General features: G+C 43.1%; 1 protein-coding gene across 1 annotated transcript in view; it reads left to right on the top strand.

The window, feature by feature from the left end:
- The first annotated feature begins 15,032 nt into the window (after positions 1 to 15,032).
- The window catches only part of LOC142774767 (protein O-mannosyl-transferase TMTC1-like), a 60,666-nt gene continuing 56,931 nt past the window's right edge, over positions 15,033 to 18,767 (top strand). Inside the window, exon 1 of the mRNA XM_075875803.1 lies at positions 15,033 to 15,789. Coding sequence (XP_075731918.1) covers positions 15,329 to 15,789 — 461 coding nt within the window. The 5' untranslated portion in view covers positions 15,033 to 15,328. The remainder of the gene's footprint in view (positions 15,790 to 18,767) is intronic.

The raw sequence follows: 18,767 nt of genomic DNA, 5'->3' as shown, positions 1-18,767 counted from the left end.
GCCAGTACGCTGTATATTACCATCGTGTTCATTTAGATACCTTGGAAACATATCTTTCTATACACGGATTCAACGTGATCCCACTGGAGAAGCAGCAGTTGCAGATTTCAGGAATTGTTTGCTGATGCAGTGTTCTTTCTGCACACTATGCCTAAACTTGGTTGTGGAGATTTCAAAAGCTTACGATCTCCTGTTGCACACGATGCCTGGTATTATTGTCTGGCCTAATGGCAATGAAAGTAATGTGACCAACAAAGATAGCTTCTCTTGTATAATCATGTACTGCAAATATAGATGAACTGTTGAACATGACAGAATTCTTTTCTACTCTGACAAAAAATGAACAAGTTATTATTACGTCAATTTATTAATTTATTGTTATACATTGGCTCGCATTACCAACGAATCTTCTAAACTATCCAAGCTTAAACTTTGTACTTTTGAACTCTTAGATAATCAATCCTCAGATCCTTCTCTACGACTGCCCCGCCGCGGTGGTCTAGTGGATAAGGTACTCGGCTGCTGACCCGCAGGGCGCGGGTTCGAATCCCAGCTGCGGTGGCTGTATTTCCGATGGAGGCGGAAATGTTGTAGGCCCGTGTGCTGAGATTTGGGTGCACGTTAAAGAACCCCAGGTGGCCTAATTTCCGGAGCCCTCCACTACAGCGTCTCTCAGAATCATATAGTGGTTTTGGGACGTTAAACCCCACATATCAATCAATCTTCTCTACGATTCTATAGAGATAACGTTTTTTTTCGTCGGGGAGTCTACAGAAGAGCAGTGAATTGTGCTGATACTCCTGCTTACCAATTTGATGGAAACGGACAATTCTTTATCTGTAATTCAGAGCTAGCATGGTAAATTATTATATACAATTTGTGTCTGTTATTTATTAGTAATCGATAACTTCGTAAGCCAGGCATGAAACGAAAAAAAATTCAATAAGTAATACATTTCGCAGGCATATTTTTGTTAGGGGCGCCATATGTGAAATGAAGAGTTGTTCCATGTCATCTCTATCATTCATCAAGTGTGGCGCCACTGAACATTAAAAAGCCTTTTTAATAGTTATGGATTGTTTCTCCAGGTTTCAATGTTTAGCATAATGGCTAAGTCTGGTCACCGCATCGAACCAACAACAATTATATTAATCGCACACATTTACCCATAAAAAGAACGATGAGTTGTATGTTAAGCAGCCATGGTTTGACCAAAAGTTCCATAAAGAGTTGCTCCTTACTGATCACCGTAGACGTTCATAGTTGCACACACAGCCACTTTGTGAGCCTTCGCCATTTCCGCACTCATGCTCATGTCTTCATGCTGCTATGCTCCGCGTGTGTGAGAGAGAAAGAAGTAAGTTCTCGTATAACATACAGAGAAGTGCAACGCCGCTAGCGGGCTTCACTCATACCAGAACATGCGCCGGATTAGAACGATTGCTCTTCCGAAGAGCCATCTAGTGGGTGCTTCCACAACTAGCGTGGCTACCATGACGGACAAAGGATAAGCTCGGACCATAAGCATTTTTGCATCTGAAAGAGAAGCGCTTGGTTATGTGTACTTTGCGATTACACTATGTCGGCCGCTTTAGGCAGTCGTACCAGGGGAGGGGGAGAGGGGGATGTGATTTTAAATGCAAAGAAGAAAAAAGTTAGCCCCGTAACTGTTTCTGAGAGGGAGGACACCTCAACACTAGCTCACGAGCTATGGGGGGTAGAGAAGAGATTAAACGGATAGGAATAAAAGGTAAAAAAGATAGAAAAAGAGAAAAGAGAGAGCGAGGCGCAGGGACGATGGAGGTAGGGAGAAGACAGAAAAGACGGACACGGTTGCAGGAGTCCGAGGACGGGGCATCACAGGCGAGAGCTCTTGTCGGCGATAGGAGATGTCGAAGGGCTAATCCAGTCTGCCAGAGCTACGCTGTCGCCGTCGTTGGAGACCGGCGCCAGGAGGTGGCGCAGGACCAACCCAGTCCGCCAGAGCTGCATGGTCGTCGGAGATCGCGAGGGCACAACCGGTCAGCACGAATCCAGCGAGCGAGTCGGTCGTACCAAGCGACAAACTAGTTGGGTAGTTTGTCTCCGTAATCGACCAAAGTACTACGCGTTTGTCACACCTCCTCCGAACGGTTGGTTGCCTGGCGTGTATTATTCAATGTGCATTTCTTCACCGTTCAGTTGCTGTGGTGCGACTGTGTTCTTTCGTGTTTACGAACCACCACCAGAAGTTGCGCAATAAAAAAAGAGTGGAACAAAAGCAGGCTATACATACCCATGTCTTACTCGGCTGCCAAAATTCATCCCCCATTACGACAGAAACACTGATACCAAAGCGTAAGCGACCCTATAAACTATATTTGACGATCACACGTGACAAGAGGAAAATTTAAACACGGGTGTGTGCCCGCATAAAGGTAGATTACAAGCGGTAGACGCATTTCACTTCCATCAATCAGCAGACATGCATATCGTTACAAAATAATTTCACGTGCCAGTAGCGTAACCAGAAAACATTTAGGGAAAGCGGGGGCTGGTGGAGGTGGTGATTGTGATCATACTTTATGTGTGCTTGTGAGTGCGTCTGTATGCGTGCCTGTTTGAACATGCAACAATTAAACATGCGAAAATGAAAAACTTCTTTGGGGAAGAGTAGGGTGAATACTACCCCCTTCCCCTTTTTTCCGAAGGCTTCTACATAGAACAGGGTCTTCGGAAGTTTGTGCTGCAGAAACAGGTAATCTTATATCCCAAACATGTGGCTTGTTATGCTGTGCGATTAAGAGCTATTATTAAAATTTCTAAAGGAGCAGTACGTGTTCTTGACACGTGTCAGTGTGCGGAGAAAATTCACGTGCGATTTATGTAGCACTTTCGCGCCTTGATGTTATACGCATGTGCGATAAGCTAGCCATATCTATATAGAAGAGTACACACATTCGTTTGTTTTGTACTCATTCTATTTTCGAATTTGTTACGTTATTATTATTTAGGACATGGCGTCTTTAGGTAACGCGTTTGACGACATGCGAGGCTGTTTCTTTTGAAAGAAAACAGGATACAATCACGTTCCTAAGCATAGAAAAAGTAACATAGGTCGTGTTTACTGATATGATGCAAATAAAACATTTAATTCAACAAAAGCAAAACGTTCTCTCAACAAAAACTTGAACGTTCAATGTAAAATTGCGCACTCATAGAATATGTTGCCAGGAACGTACAGGTTGTCTTCAAAAGCTTCAATTTCATGCTGCCGTAGAATTACATAACATAGTGGCCTGGGAATTTCCGAACACTACTTTTCGCGAAGACAAAGACATAACACTGCCAAATAAGGTCCGATAAAGCCTTTGCAATGGGGCTACATCCGCCAAGAAATGCATGTTCAATTACTTCATTGGCTGTCATTCTGGCCAATCTTCAGCAACCTATGTGGTGGTAACAGACGCAGATCATATTTGGACGCTTCCATTCGCGGAAACACGCCATCATTACCTTACAATGAAAATGTCAATTTGAAATGCGGACCATTTCTAAGTAAATCGATGTCGCGAATCCATCGTCAGCGGTGCCGTCCACACCCCCACAGCGCATGTTCAAGTCTCGTGCCAGCCCAAGAAGACACCCGCCAGAAGCCACTAAAGGATAAGACACCACCGGGCGTTGAACTAGCCGGGCATGCGCAGTAGGTGTACTAACTTCTCCCACCGTAATCTTCTTCCTCGAACGTGATTGATTGATTGGGGATTCGCGGCCACGAGTGTCACCTTGCTTGACCGGTGCCTTCTGTTATAGATCATCGAATCCTGCCCCGTGCAGTTTGCTCGTTGCCGCCAGGAATCAGCCGATCAACGAAAGCTACGCGAAACCGCCATCTCATCCAGCCCGTTCTGAGCACCGGAAAAGGCTGTGACGCACCCCGTGACGTCACATGGTTGCAGCGCCACCACAAGCCTTATTAACGCCGAACAGTCGGTATTAACACAGAGACAGAGCAAATCGTCAGGGATTTATTCACTGACCACCTTAAGATTACAGCTGGAGATATCGAAAGGGCACACCGCTTTGGCCAACGTCGTCCCGGCTTTCACCGTCAAATTATTGTTAAATTTCTTAACCTTAAATCTAAAATCGATGCCCTGCGAAACTCGTACAAGCTTAAAAACCTAGACACACCAAAAGTTTGGCTTGAAGAAGATTTTTCGCCGAGTGTTCAATTCGCAAGAAAAAAACTTCGGGACTTCGCCAAGAGCAACCGCACTGACAACGCCCGCTTTTCAGTGCGTTTTAACAAACTTCACCTACAAGGCAAGGTTTACCAATTTGACCCAGCCAGTGGCTCGGTAGTTCAGGCGTCCTCAGACCCCGAACGATCTGCTAAATGATGTTTAGCGTCACAAAATCAGCGCCCTTCACCCATTGACTCATTTTCGATGCTTTTGGCTAACTTCCGTAGCCTATACCATAAGACTGACATCTTAAAAGCCATCATGCACACGTGCTCTGCAGAAATCTTTATCGGTACCGAAACGTGGCTGTCTGAGGACGTCACAAGCAGCGAACTTTAGTTACCATCGTCACTCGTCATCTTCCGCAAAGATAGAACCGGCTCCCGAGGTGGTGGTGTGGTTGTTGCGAAAAACGAATTATACCACCCCTCTCCGATTTCAGTGGACTCGCCTCTCGAAATAGTCTGGGCATCATGTCACATTGGTCATGTTGCTTGCGTCATTGGCGCTTGTTATCGACCCCCCGACAGCAATTCAGAGTTTCCAGAACTTCTTGGTGATGCCATTGAACAAGTTACACAGAAATTTCCTAATTCGCTTTTATTCTTAGGTGGTGACTTTAATTATCCAGAAATAGATTGGTCCACCCTGTCTGCCCTTCATGACAATAATCGATCTGAATGTATTCGATTTCTTCAGCTGCTCCTTTATCACAATTTAACAGAACTTGTACATAAACCTACGCGGAAGGATCGGGTTTTAGACTTGGTCCTAACTAACAGCCCCGAAATCTGTAGCACACGCGTGCTAGAAGAAATCGGTGATCACAGGGTTGTCCATTGCTTAGTTTCACTTCCTACTGCAAGAAAATCAAAAATTAAAAAACAGTTGCTGAACTATACGCGTACCGACATAACAAAAATGAACAGTATGCTACACACTTTCGCAGCGGAATTTCACGAATACTTTGACGACCGTACAACTAATGAAAACTGGTGTTTGTTTCGGGATAAACTTAAAGAAATTGAAGCTACCTGTGTTTCTAAACTAACAATAAGTTCTAGATCAGATGATCAATTGTTCACACGAGACGTAAAACGCGCCCTGAACAAGAAGAAAAGGGTTTACAGAAATGCAAGTCGCTCAAACTGTCCCCAAGATTGGGAAGCTTACGAAAACATTTCAGCTGAAACACACAGCATCATTTTTCAAGCGAAACATAAATTCTTTAACGAAACGCTACCTAACCTTATGAAAACGGACCCTAAAAAATTTTAGAATATCGTGAACCCCAAAAGCACCCACTCAACAGCAGTATTAACGAGGGAAGACGGCAGCACCTTATCGGTAGAACACTCCGCTGGAAAATTCAACAAACACTTCACCACGGTATTCACTGACAAACTTCACTGAATGATTCTCTTTCACTGTCACAACTGCCCATTGAATACCCTTTTCCAGCAATCCTAATAACAGAGCACGGTGTAGCTAGCGTTATCAGTCGACTTCCCCTTAAAACCAGTCCCGGCCCCATTGGCATCAGTGCCAAACTACTTAAATTAACCTGTCAACATTCAGCTAAGTTGCTCGCATTCATTTTCCAGCAATCCCTTGACTCTGGTTGTATACCAGATGACTGGAAATTGGCTAATGTGGTACCCATCTTTAAGTCTGGTAACAGCAATCACCCCAACAACTATAGGCCGATTTCACTCACGTCCATTTCGTGTAAGTTACTAGAGCACATCATACACTCCCAGGTCATGCGTCACCTCAACCGTAACAATTTACTTCTTCAAACCCAACATGGTTTTCGAGAAAAATTATCATGTCAGACTCAACTTTTCGAACTCGTGACAGACCTGCACACAGCTCTTCATATGTCCATCGGCATTGACGCGCTTTTCATAGACTTTTCCAAGGCTTTTGATCGTGTTCCCCATAACCGGCTAATGTTAAAAATACGTCAACTCAGCCTCGACCAGAAAACGACTGCATGGATACAATAATTTCTAAACAACAGGTCTCAGTCAGTTAAACTTAACAACTACATATCTCATCCTACCCGAGTAACATCTGGTGTGCCACAAGGCAGTGTGCTGGGTCCTCTTCTCTTTTTAATATACTATAATGACATTGCATCTAACATAGGTTCATCAATTCGTCTTTTCGCGGACGATTGCGTTGTTTATAGGAAAATAACTTGCACAGACGACGTTGCAGAACTACAACAGGATCTTACCAGGTTAGGGGAATAGTGCAGCAAATGGCAAATGAAAATTAATGTCGAAAAAACCAAGCACTTAACGTTCACTAATATCACTTCTGCATGCTATAGCTCTTATAAAATAAACGATTCGATAATAGAAAAAGTCACGTCATTTAAGTATCTGGGCGTAATACTCACTTCAGATCTAAGCTTGACTGCTCACATAGAGTATACTACTAATAAGGCTCTCAAGAAACTCGGCCTCCTTAAACGTCGCTTGTATTTCACTAATAAGGACACAAGACTGCGCGCTTTCAATTCATTGATTCGGCCATCCCTAGAATACGCTTCATTCATATGGCATCCTCACCAAATCGGTCTTACTAACATGCTCGAAATGGTACAGAATAAAGCTGCTCGGTTCATCTCATCATCCTACTCGCGTTACATAAGTGTTTCTATACTAAAATCGGACCTTGGCCTTACCACACTTGCCATGCGCAGGCGACTTACTCGACTATCGATCTTTCACTCACTTTATCACAGCAACTCATCCTTCACCCAGTCTCATATCTTTCCAGCCCCTCATACTTCATCCCGCCTTGATCATGCGCACAAGGTGGCCCCCATTTTTGCTAGGACCAAGAAGTTTCAAAATTCGCCATTATCATTATGCATAATCGAGTGGAATTCTCTTCCACCTAACATCGCCGAAATAACAGATCCTACCATATTTAACTCCATACTTCAGGGCTATTTGCATAGTGAAAAACATGGCTGACCTGGGTCTGATTGCCCTCGTTTTGTCTGCTGTTTTTGCTCCGGATACTTATTCAGTGTTCTTCGATGTATTTTTCTTAAGTGTTTTCATTATTATTGTACTAATGAATATGTACTCGAATAATGTTGGTGAACGTACTTGACTTGATGCTGTGATTCGATTTACTCGCTGTTTTCTTTTTATTGTTACTTTTTGGTACTCTGTTTTCCGTTCATGTTGCTTGAAATGTATGTATTCACTTAAATACCCCCCTATGTAATGCCCAATCGGGCCTTTAGGGTATTGAAATAAATAAATAAATATGTGGGGTTTAACGTCCCAAGACCACTATATGATTATGAGAGACGCCGTAGTGGAGGGCTCCGGAGATTTCGACCGCCTGGGGTTCTTTCACGTGCACCCAAATCTGAGTACACGGGCCTACAATAATTCCGTTTCCATCGAAAATGCAGCCACCGCAGCCGGGATTTGATCCCGCGACCTGTGGGTCAGCCGCCGAGTACCTTGGCCACTAAACCACCGCGGCGGGGCACCCTCGAACGCGGGCGATGTGTATATATAAGCGGTGGAGCGCGCGTTGGTAATGCAGTCAAGGGTGTTTTTACTTGGTTTTCGCTCGACTTGACGCTTTGCTTGACTCGAGTAGATGCGATGAACATAACAGTACCTTCAACCTGTGGTTGGTCACAACCCAACATCAGCGTTCCACCACTCGTTTCAGGCAACGCTTCTCCTTCGTTCAATAAATAGGAATAATAAGGACGAAACAACAATCCAGCATTCCGAAAGCATAACCAATTATGTAGCGTACACGTGATACCTGCCCTCTGTGACGCATTTACTCGAGTTCCCTCTCCGATAAACACTTTTCAAAAGAGAAGCCAAAGTAAGCGCAAATACAAGGTTACGGTAAAATTGTACGATGCCTCTTTTTGAGTTTTTTTTTTCGTGATATGAATCGAGAGAAACGAAAAATCGGAAGTGTTCACTCACTTCAAGCCCGAGGCAAATTGCTTCCTTTTCTTTCCTCTATGAACGGAGCAGGACTGTAGATATCATCCTGCTTTTATACTACTTTTATTCTGTTATTTTGCAGTCCCCGTAATTTGATCTCGTTTCTCGATTTGAATCGAGACAGTCTTTTTTCGTGCACGTCCCCGGTCTTTCCTGTGAAAAATAAAAAAAAGCAATAAATGAACCTTTGAAGAGACATTAGGAGAGACGAATAATTTGCGCGATATATCACAAGCAGACGTGTTGTAATAACACGTGCTTTAGTGGTGTACGTCTTTATTTTTCTTGCGTATTCGTAAAAAAAGCTTCATTACAGTGGGCAGACGGTCGAACATTTCTTGGTGAAAGAAAAGTGAATTGCTTGGTCTTTCGTAACTTGAATAAAACAAACAAAACGGAACACGCGATTTCATTTGTGTCTTGCGTTTTTTCACTCAGAGGTTGCCTGCTCTGATCGCTTCAGACTATGACAGGCGTTAGTATAATACCAATATGCGCATGCGCTGAAATTTCGGCGTGTTCTAAATAACATTACAAAAATTTGATCATGAACAACAACTATTATTCATCTTCAATTACGCAAACTTGCCCTACCAAATAAACTTGTCTGTCAGTTCTCTATATTATAACAAAGAAAGCAAGACGTTAGATGTACCTTTCTTTCTTAAGCAAACTTAAGATTTTATTGAGCTCAGCCTCAAGCTACCCTCAAGTTATGCCACTGAAAAACCTAAGGCAGATATTTAAAGCTCTTGAAAAGCCCCAAAAGAGAAGCACTAATGAAATTTAATACTGTTCCGGCTATAGTGGCTGAATATACCTTGCTCTGAAAATCACACTCCTGTTTAAATTCTATCTAAGTCGGTGCTACGTTGTATTATTAGTTTATTCATCGACTGCTATATTAACTACAGACATTTTTAATTACCCTACATAAATATTGTATTCGTACACTGCAATATGTTAAGAAGAAACTTCTGTTTATGTTATTCGTAAACAATGCTCATTCTCTGTGCTTGTTTACCATTGACCTAAAGAATGCTGTAATGAACCCCGGATAAATTTCAATATAATTCTTGTTGGGTGACCTTGGTAAGTGCAAATGAACGTACGGAACATTTGCCGCCATCAGAATCGTTTCTCAGCGAAGAGTCGCAGCAGCTGTTTCATATATATTCGTTGGTGAAATTATCAGTGAAGCCTCGTTTTATTTATTATTTGTTTTAATTTTCGTGTGAAAGCGATGCAAAGTCTTCTTATAAGGAGATGGCGTCTATAATAGAATGATCTAGATATACATTACGCTGTCTTCTCTACAGAAATGTGCGCCATAGACAGATTTTTGTTTTACTTTGGGAAAACAGTCTACGCTTTCATTGGAAGATGCCGATATTTTACGCGCTGATTGACAATTCCTTTCCTCGTGACAAACAGCTACTGTTAACCACACTTTTTGATAATCTGTACAAGCATTTTATAAAATTTGTTATCGCGAAGTCATGTCCAAGATTTATGGTCACTGCGTATATTTTTATAGGTCAAGAAATTTCATGAAAATTTGCTGCATTAGTCCTATTTGCCCACGCGTCAGACCTACCATAATAATTTTCACTTCTCTTCATTCTTTTGGTGCTCTTTCGGTCTCATCACGCATCTGAAGTTCTTTTAACTCTTTTCTAACTCACACTACTTCCTTGCCCCGCCGTGGTGTTCTAGTGGCTAATGTACTCGGCTGCTGACCCGCAGGTTGCGGGTTCTAATCCCGGCTGCGGCGGCTGCATTTCCGATGGAGGCGGAAACGTTGTAGGCCCGTGTGCTCAGATTTCGGTGCACGTTAAAGAACCCCAGGTGGTTGAAATTTACGGAGCCCTACACTGCGGTGTCTCTCATTATCATATGGTGGTTTTGGGACGTTAAACGTCACATATCAATAAAATTACTTCTTCTTTCATTACAATTGGCGTTATTACGGTTTTCTCGTAAATTACTGAGTTGCGTAATGAATGGCGTTAATCGAGAAATTTCACTTACTGCATTTGTCGGTGCTTCACCGGAAGATATAAAGGAAACCACACAAAACATTGACAGCATCTCATACATGTAAGGCTTATTGACTGTTATTTTTTTCCAATTTGTGTTTGTTGTCCCTCTGAATTGAAACATAATTGTCTCACTCTAACATTCATTTTTTTTGTGTTTGCTCTTTGTATAGCAAGCTCTATCTTTCCTGTTGGTAGTATTTTTATTATATTTTCTTCACTATTTGTTTATTTCTCTCCTATTTGATTTGCTTTCCTTATTGTGCACTGATCATTTCCCCTTTTTTTATCGAAATAAAAATTAAGGATTTATCACAAAGTATTGGCAACCCTTTCCAATTCAATAATACAAAAGCAACGCAATAACATACCCACATAGGTGAAGTCCTACATCGGTGAGCCCAAAAGTTCTCATTTATCCAGGACAAGCACATACCCTTTAGGCTCACTTTCAACTCCGTTTGCTCAGTAGGGGTCACAAATCTTTGTGTCTTCGAAAAAACGTTGCAGCACGTTGATTGCTTTGCATTTCTACGTTTCCGCCATTTCACTTTCTAAGCAGCTCATACAGCTTCGAGCTCAATAGCCAGCTTCTCAGAGCTGATGCCTCTCGCCCCATTAATCTCAGGCAGTTAGGAAAGTTTGCAGAATGTGAATGAAACGAACATGTCTTCACGTTCGCTACCTTCAATGGATATCACTCTCCCCCTACTGCTTGTTTGAGACTATTAAAAGCAGTATTCGAGTTTCCGTCTTTCACTTTGCTTTTTTTGTTCACTTTCAGAAGCTTGTGCTATTGAAATCAAATAGAGTGCATTTCGTGTGTTAGTACAAACCACTATACAAAGTAAACATACAGGAAGTTTTTACAGCTTTAAATTTTGGGGGGAACCTTCCCTCAAAAATAACCAATTGAAATTACGTTCATTAGACTTACCTGTAATGTTATAGTGAAACTCATGTTCAAGTAGAACAACAGAAAACAATCAGGCGTAAAATAAAAAAAAAAGTAACACAATTTTGAAGGGTGGATATGAACCCACAAAGCAATTCGCTGTTTTAAATACACCAATCGACCCTTTTCAAAAGTGTAAAGTTAGCTTTTCTACTATGATGTTTCAGCAACTAAAGGTGGTTTGTCATTTAGTGAAAATATCCTGATCAAGTGCGGTTTGCTTACGCAATGACGTAGACAATGGCGAGTAGCCTCTCTTGATACAAACACTCATAATAATCATGTTCAACATGTCCAGCATGGTAAACTAGGACCACGTCTCCGCTTAAGGCACAGCAGGTGCCGCCATTACTTGTTTAAACATGCAATGAAGATAAGTGTACTTGTAAATTATGAAAAAGGGTCTATAGAAGTGCTGTTTCGAATGTAAGAATTATGTGAAGCAGAAACATAAGCAGCATCTGTTCCGTAATCTCGAACAGCAATATATTCGGTATATATTTCTCTAACTATGAATGCCCTGGAGGCGGAAATATTGCAGGCCCGTGTTCTCAGATATGAGTGCAGGTTAAAGAATCCCAGGTGCTTGAAATATCTGGAGCTCTCCACTACGGCGTCTCTCATAATCATATGGAGGTTTTGGGACGTTAAACCCCACATATAAATCAATCAATCAATCAATAAATCAATCTATCTATCTATCTATCTATCTATCTATCTATCTATCTATCTATCTGTAACTATGAATGCCCTTATTTATATTGTGCTTTTTTGCTGTCATTCTTACTTGTTTGGTATTTTCATAATATTTACTCTGTATAGAAGTTCCTTGTTTTCATTTCGCAAGGCAGGTTACATCTGATCAGGGCTGCCATTGGTGTCTAGTTTGCGCGAAATTGGCTACTTTTTGACCCGTTTGGCACAGAAACTTTTCTGTTGGCGCTATGGCTAATTCCTAACTGCTTTTAAATCGCTTCTCTTACTTATTCGAAATAGATTAATTTACCCTTCAGTAGTAAGAACTGTGTTCACAATAGCACTGCTGTTCGATCTGGGTACAAATTCGACGATGATATTAACTGACATTGCTACTTTGCGTATACATTCAGCTCGAGTTCTGGCGTCTTTTCAATTCCATCCAACGACAACCCTGCATCTGTTATGAACGTCCAGCGTGTCGATTTGTGCGAATACAGCGAGCGAAATACAGCTTTAGCGGTGCCCTAGCTACAGGAGGCTGGCATTTGCTGGAGACCTCGCAGATATTTCTCGAACGCAAACACCGCTACAGAGCCGGCCTAGCGAGCGTGCCGTACGTAATTCATGCATATTCCGCTAGCTTTTGCGGCACCTCTGGCTGTCCAGGTTCTGCGCCTTCCCTAGTACAGTAGAGAGATGGCAGTATTACTCCTTAAGAGTAATTAGGTTTTGTTAGAGATGTATTTCAGCTAAAGAAATGGTGTTACATTAACATTATTTTTAAAAATCATGACAATTTATCTAAAGTGTGGTGCGCTCAGTTGATCACCTGTTCATGAATTCATCTATTATTTATTAACAGTGCTTATGCTGGGAAATTCTGAAAATCTTTGTTCAGCTTTCCAAACTTTATGCTGTGCCATCCCATAACTCGTCTTTTATTTTGTTTCCTTTTTTCACCAATTTGCTTATCCCTAAAAAAGAAATAGCGGGCATGCTACATTGTAGTAAGAACTTACTGAGAAAGTCTCAAATTACTAACTTTAATAAAGACATTGTATCAAGCTAATACCTTAATTAGTGTAATCTTGGAAATGTAATTGCTACAAAGTCAGCAACAAATAGAACAACTGAACTTCGCTAAAATATTTATTTTTCGTCAAGCAGACATCAATAAGTAGGTTTTTTCTAGAGTAATTAATTTACAGGAACCTGTCGTCAAGTTGGTCAGCCGTGCTTGACAGCTCACATTCATGTTTTTTGTACAGTAAATTATTTACAGGACACTGTTGTCGAAATGGGCAGCCATTCTGGATAACTCACATCCATGTATACGTTAGCACTCCAGCAAGCCCGCGACGGCGAGTTGAGGCAAGGCATTCGCGTTTGCCCGAAGGAGGCAAGAAGATCAAACCCACTAGGCGTTAAGCCTTGCCGGGTATTCCATAAAATTTTATTCATCGATCTATTGATTGCACTACGTTACTTCTACCACATTTGCTGTTGATTTAATGCTGTAATGAAAGATGAATAGCTGCTTGGCAATTTTCTAGAAAAATTGTGCCGTTCTTACAGCCAATGAAATCAGCTATCCGCACTACTTCTGGCTAATGTACTTATTCGCTAATCACAATTTGAGCTTCTATGCATGTTTTCTCAAATGAGAGAAACAATGACGTTTGAGCAGCACATTGTTTACTGCAGGTGCTTTAACACATAATAACCCGAAATAACGCTGGGTTTCGTTATTTTCAGACAATGCTGTCAAGTTTTCAAGTAACTCTCCATTTCGATAATTTCCTTTAGTATAACTAGACACTGTGGTGCTCGATGACATGCTGGACGCGATGCTGTGGCCACGCCAGTTGGAAGTTCTGCAGTTGCAGAAGCGTAATTGCATGGGATGGAGAGACAGAGTAAGCGGTGGGGGGGGGGGGGTGGCAAGGGAAAGTAATTTGCATATCAGGACACCAAAGATGGCACAATTTATCACACGTATGAAGCACACTGTACAGATTTTATTATTTGCCATGAAGTCTAGAGGTGTTCAAGTATATCGCATAATAAATGTGCTTTCCGAATCGGATATACCACGAACTGTTCAACTCTCGAAGTCTCGAATATTGGCACAGCCCTACTTCTAACGAGGTCTTCACAACAGCGGCTCAAATTCCTGCTCCGAAAAGATGAGTTTTTACGGCACCCCCAACCCATAACATCTGCGCCAACCGGTAGATGGCAGCACTGCCCACGGGACGCATCGAACGGGCCGGCACCAGTACACCATTGAGCATGCGCGGATCCACGCCAGGGGCCTCCCGTTTCGCAGGGACGTCCAGTTCGTGTGAGTCCTTTCTGCTGGGTGCCTTGTGCGCCGGACGCTCTGAGCGAGGGTGGTTTCGCGCGGCTCTGCAATCACGCGCGCGTGAATCTAATTCGCGTTTCGTTGCGCCGTGTGCTCTTAGCTTACTGTGAATCTTTCATTTCAATCCAAGCGTGCGCATGGGATCGTCGCATAAAAATTTTGCAATGCGCAGTTCCGTCGGCGGATAAAGAGAATGGATTTGGTGTTGCGCATACTTTTCTGAAAAGGGAAGATGTAGCTTCAGATGAATGTCGTGTATCTTTCAGTGCGGCTCAACTAACGTTTAGGGGTCCACGGGGACATGCGTTCCAAAGGATGTACCAGTAGTATTCAAGTAGGTTTACGTTTTCTTTTAGTCTCTTCTAAACTTTTACTCACGGTGCACTTCGCTCCCTTGTTGTGGTAAGCATGTGTCGTCAGGTGTTCGCATCCCCAAACGGAAACGGACCAAAGGTGTCTACCACCATTCATTTGCTGTACCGACCGACAATCGCATCTCTGGAACGGATTTACCGAGGATTACCACGCTGCGTAATGAGAGTGTCGCACAAGACGACCATTGTGAGTGGACATACGCATCGAGTCTCTTCGCCGGCCAGGAGTAAGCCGTCCGACGCTACCACGTGCTTCAGAAAGTGACGAATCTTCCCACCACGCTTTCGCTTTGTTTGTGTGCGCGCTTGTGTAGTTCATCGACTTCTCTAGCGCCGTCCAAGTGTATTGTTTGAAATAGTGGTGCGACGACAGCGTGCCTGTTTTAATTGTGTTGTGTGGCGTCGGTTGTGTGGATCCCGAAGAGGGCTGTAGGGGGCTGGTTGAGCGGAGGTGCGCAATCGTCCCTGCTTCACGCCTACCTAGAGTCATCTGCAAGTGCGTCCACCGCGACGGCGTTTTCGGATCACTCTGACGGCGATCGGAAATGCGGCCGACCGTACACATGCCACAAACGTTGTCGCAGTAAAACAACGAGCACTGCGGACACTCTGCGTGCGCTGACTGGGTCGCTGGGCGCCCTATGTGCTTCTGTAATCACTAGGATGCGTTCTTACTTTGTATATTCTACGAGACTACGTGCGGCCAGTTCGAGTGCGGTACCAGTTGAGGACCACCACCGCCAGCAGCGGCAATCATCATTCAACTGCCAAAGACGTCCGTGCCTCACGCAACAACAGTCACAAAAGAGACGCGACGGGGCAGTTGGTGCCGCCAATGAACCCGTGTGCGGCACGGCACGTAGGCCCTTAGCCACGTGGATGCCCGCGTTGTGTGCCGGTGTTGTGGCGGCGCTGTGTTACGTGAACTCACTGGATGGCGATTTCGTGCACGACGACATGGTGGCCGTCGTTGGCAACCCCGACGTCACCGGCGAGAGTAGACGGCCTGCAGCATCTTCGTCGTCATCGACGTCGTCGCTTTGGATAAACGATTTCTGGGGCCGACCAATGGCGGATCCTCGAAGCCACAAATCGTACCGGCCCCTCACAGTGCTCACTTTCAGGTGAGGAGTACGCGTGCTTAGAAATAGGTAAATGTAACGTGCTTCTGTTTGTAGAATTAGATGCGCACGCTGTATCCTAAAATGAAGGAGTACAGGTATTTATTTCTACATCCTCGCCAGGGCTTGGTAACACCCCCCGAAAGTGAATTCTCAGACAGCAACCTAAATTATTCCTAGTCGACTATTTTGCCGTGATGGAAGGCGCTTGCGGTTCCCGGCTGCTGACCCCGAAAATCGCGGGCCTATATTGGGGAAATGCTTGAGGGCCGTGCTCTTTGTGCAGTTTAAACACACGTAAATGATCTCCGTAACCGGCCACACAGGCTTGCCTCATTAACATATTGTGAATTTTGAACGGTAAACCATAGATGGTAATACTTTTCGAATCTATGATACACAAATAGTCCAGATGAAGGACATTGAGAACGGCCAGACATAAAGGTGCGATTCGTCCACTGATGTGAATTCCAGTTGAACTGCGTGGAAAAGCTTCGCCTAAAACTCTCCTCTGGAGGTGGTAGGATAATCATAAGATGAACAGGTGAAGTGCATGTGGTATGTTACATATACGTGATGTACTCCTGCAAGCATTTATTGAGCCAGCGTGAAAGAAGTATCATCAGTACAGCTAGTTGTTACATAAGGACTTACTAATAACTTCTAATGCGTTAAAAATGCGATTGATGATTGATTGATTGATTGGGGGAGTTTAACGGCACAAAACCACCAATGACAATAATAAGCGCCATATTGAAGGGCTCCGGAAATTTAGACCACCTGGGGTTCTTTACCGTGCAGCCAAATCGGAGCACAAGGTTCTACAGCGTTTTCGCCTCCACCGTAAACGCAGCCGCCACGGCCGGGATTCGATCACGTGACCTGCGGGGCTGCAGCTGAGTACCTTAGCCAGTATTGCTACCACGTTGCATGGTAGTGATAGAATTGTATCTGATGTGTATCGCATCCCGGATGGTACCGAGATGTGTACTAGATGCGTTATATATTAGATACTTCATAGATAACCAATAGGCCTGCCATGCAACCTTAGTTGGTAGGACCGTATTGCTGGTGTACTGCTCATTTTGAAAGCTTATACAATAATTAGTATTAACCAACTTAACGTAGTGGCACAAGTTTTACATTATTATTGTTATTATTATTATTATATGAGCACACAGTAGAGCGGGTGGACGGCACGAAGAGTACGAATACCCACTGTTCGGCCAATATTTCTCGCTCAGAAATCGTTCCAATCAGCTGCGTTTAGCGTACACAGTTTTACAATACATCCTGTGTTCTTCGGTTGAATTGTTCACATTCCCGCTTGTCGAAAGCGCTTTTCGAATTTTGCTCTAATTCAGTTTTTGTTTTTGAGATTCTAAGGAAACTCTCTTTTTCTATAGCCTTTGACTCGCCCCGAAATTTAACCTCGCCGTTGCAAGACTGTGTTATGGTAATTCACTGAAGGCTTTGGTGCTTGGTCAGCATACATTAAATGCAAATATGGGTCCTGTTTCGTTCGTTTATCTGCGCGCGCGTCGGCTGGCGTTCGATGGGGTGCCTAACCTTTCAGAATTGTTCGGTATGCCAGTTTACATATTTAGCAGAGACTGGGAGCAAATGCTAAAAAGAAAAAAAACCACCCAGGAAGAATAGTGCTGAAACGCCATTTGCGCTCCTAATGACCCGCGGCATGCCGGTCGGTCACGCTAGCCCTTTGGCGTACCGGAACGTTTTCTATTCTTGCGGGTAAAGGCTGCTGTGAAAGCCCGAAAGAGTGTGAGATGCACGTCTTATTGTTTTTTTTTTGCATCAACTGTACCTGTGTGACCAATAGAACGACGGCAAATCTGGGAAGCGAGTGAAAGATTCTGGAGTGTATTGCAAAAATCGTCTAGTGAAATCGCGACGAGTTATCGTCACAGAAAACGTACGCGACAGGGCTATCACCAGAATTTCCTCCCGGAGCTCTACTACAATCTATGTCATTCGTGCCGTGAGTTTGTGTCATTGTCTATATACACGATATATATATATATATATATATATATATATATATATATATATATATATATATATATATATATATATATATATATATATTTATTTATTTTTTTATATACATGATGACATTGCATTGCTGAGTAACTCAGGGGACGAATTGCAACTCATAATTACGGAGTTAGACAAGGAGAGCAGAAAGGTTGGTCTTAAAATTAATCTGCAGAAAACGAAAGTAATGTACAACAACCTCGGAAAGGAGCAGCGCTTCGAGATAGGTAATAGTGCACTTAAAGTTGTAAAAGACTATGTCTACTTAGGGCAGGTAATAACCGCAGAGCCTAACCACGAGATTGAAGTAACTAGAAGAATAAGAATGGGGTGGAGCACATTCGGCAAGCACTCTCAAACTATGGCAGGTAGATTGCCACTATCCCTCAAGAGGAAGGTATATAACAGCTGTATCTTGCCGGTGCTTAGCTACGGAGCAGAAACCTGGAGACTTACAAAGAGGGTTCAGGTTAATTTGAGGACGACGCAGCGAGCAATGGAAAGAAAAATGGTAGGTGTAACCTAAAGAGACAAGAAGAGAGCAGAGTGGATTAGGGGGACAAAGGGGGTTAAGGATATCATAGTTGAAATAAAGAAGATGAAATGGACATGGTCCGGGCATGTAGCGCGTAGACAGGATAACCGCTGGTCATTAAGGGTAACTAACTGGATTCCCAGAGAAGGGAAGCGGGTTAGGGGGAGACAGAAGGTTAGGTGGGCAGATGAGATTAAGAAGTTTGCGGGTATAAATTGGCAGCAGCAAGCACAGGACCGGGTTAACTGGCGGAACATGGGAGAGGCTTTTGTCCTGTAGTGGACGTAGTCAGGCTGATGATGATATATATATATATATATAGTAAACTAGAAAATAACGTGAAGCCAGTATATATATATATATATATATATATATATATATATATATATAT

This window comes from Rhipicephalus microplus, chromosome 10 (genome assembly GCF_043290135.1).
Source record: "Rhipicephalus microplus isolate Deutch F79 chromosome 10, USDA_Rmic, whole genome shotgun sequence".
NCBI classification, from domain to species: Eukaryota; Metazoa; Arthropoda; class Arachnida; order Ixodida; family Ixodidae; genus Rhipicephalus; species Rhipicephalus microplus.
The sequence above is the reverse complement of the archived record's forward strand: the minus strand, read 5'-3'. Positions and strand labels throughout refer to the sequence as shown.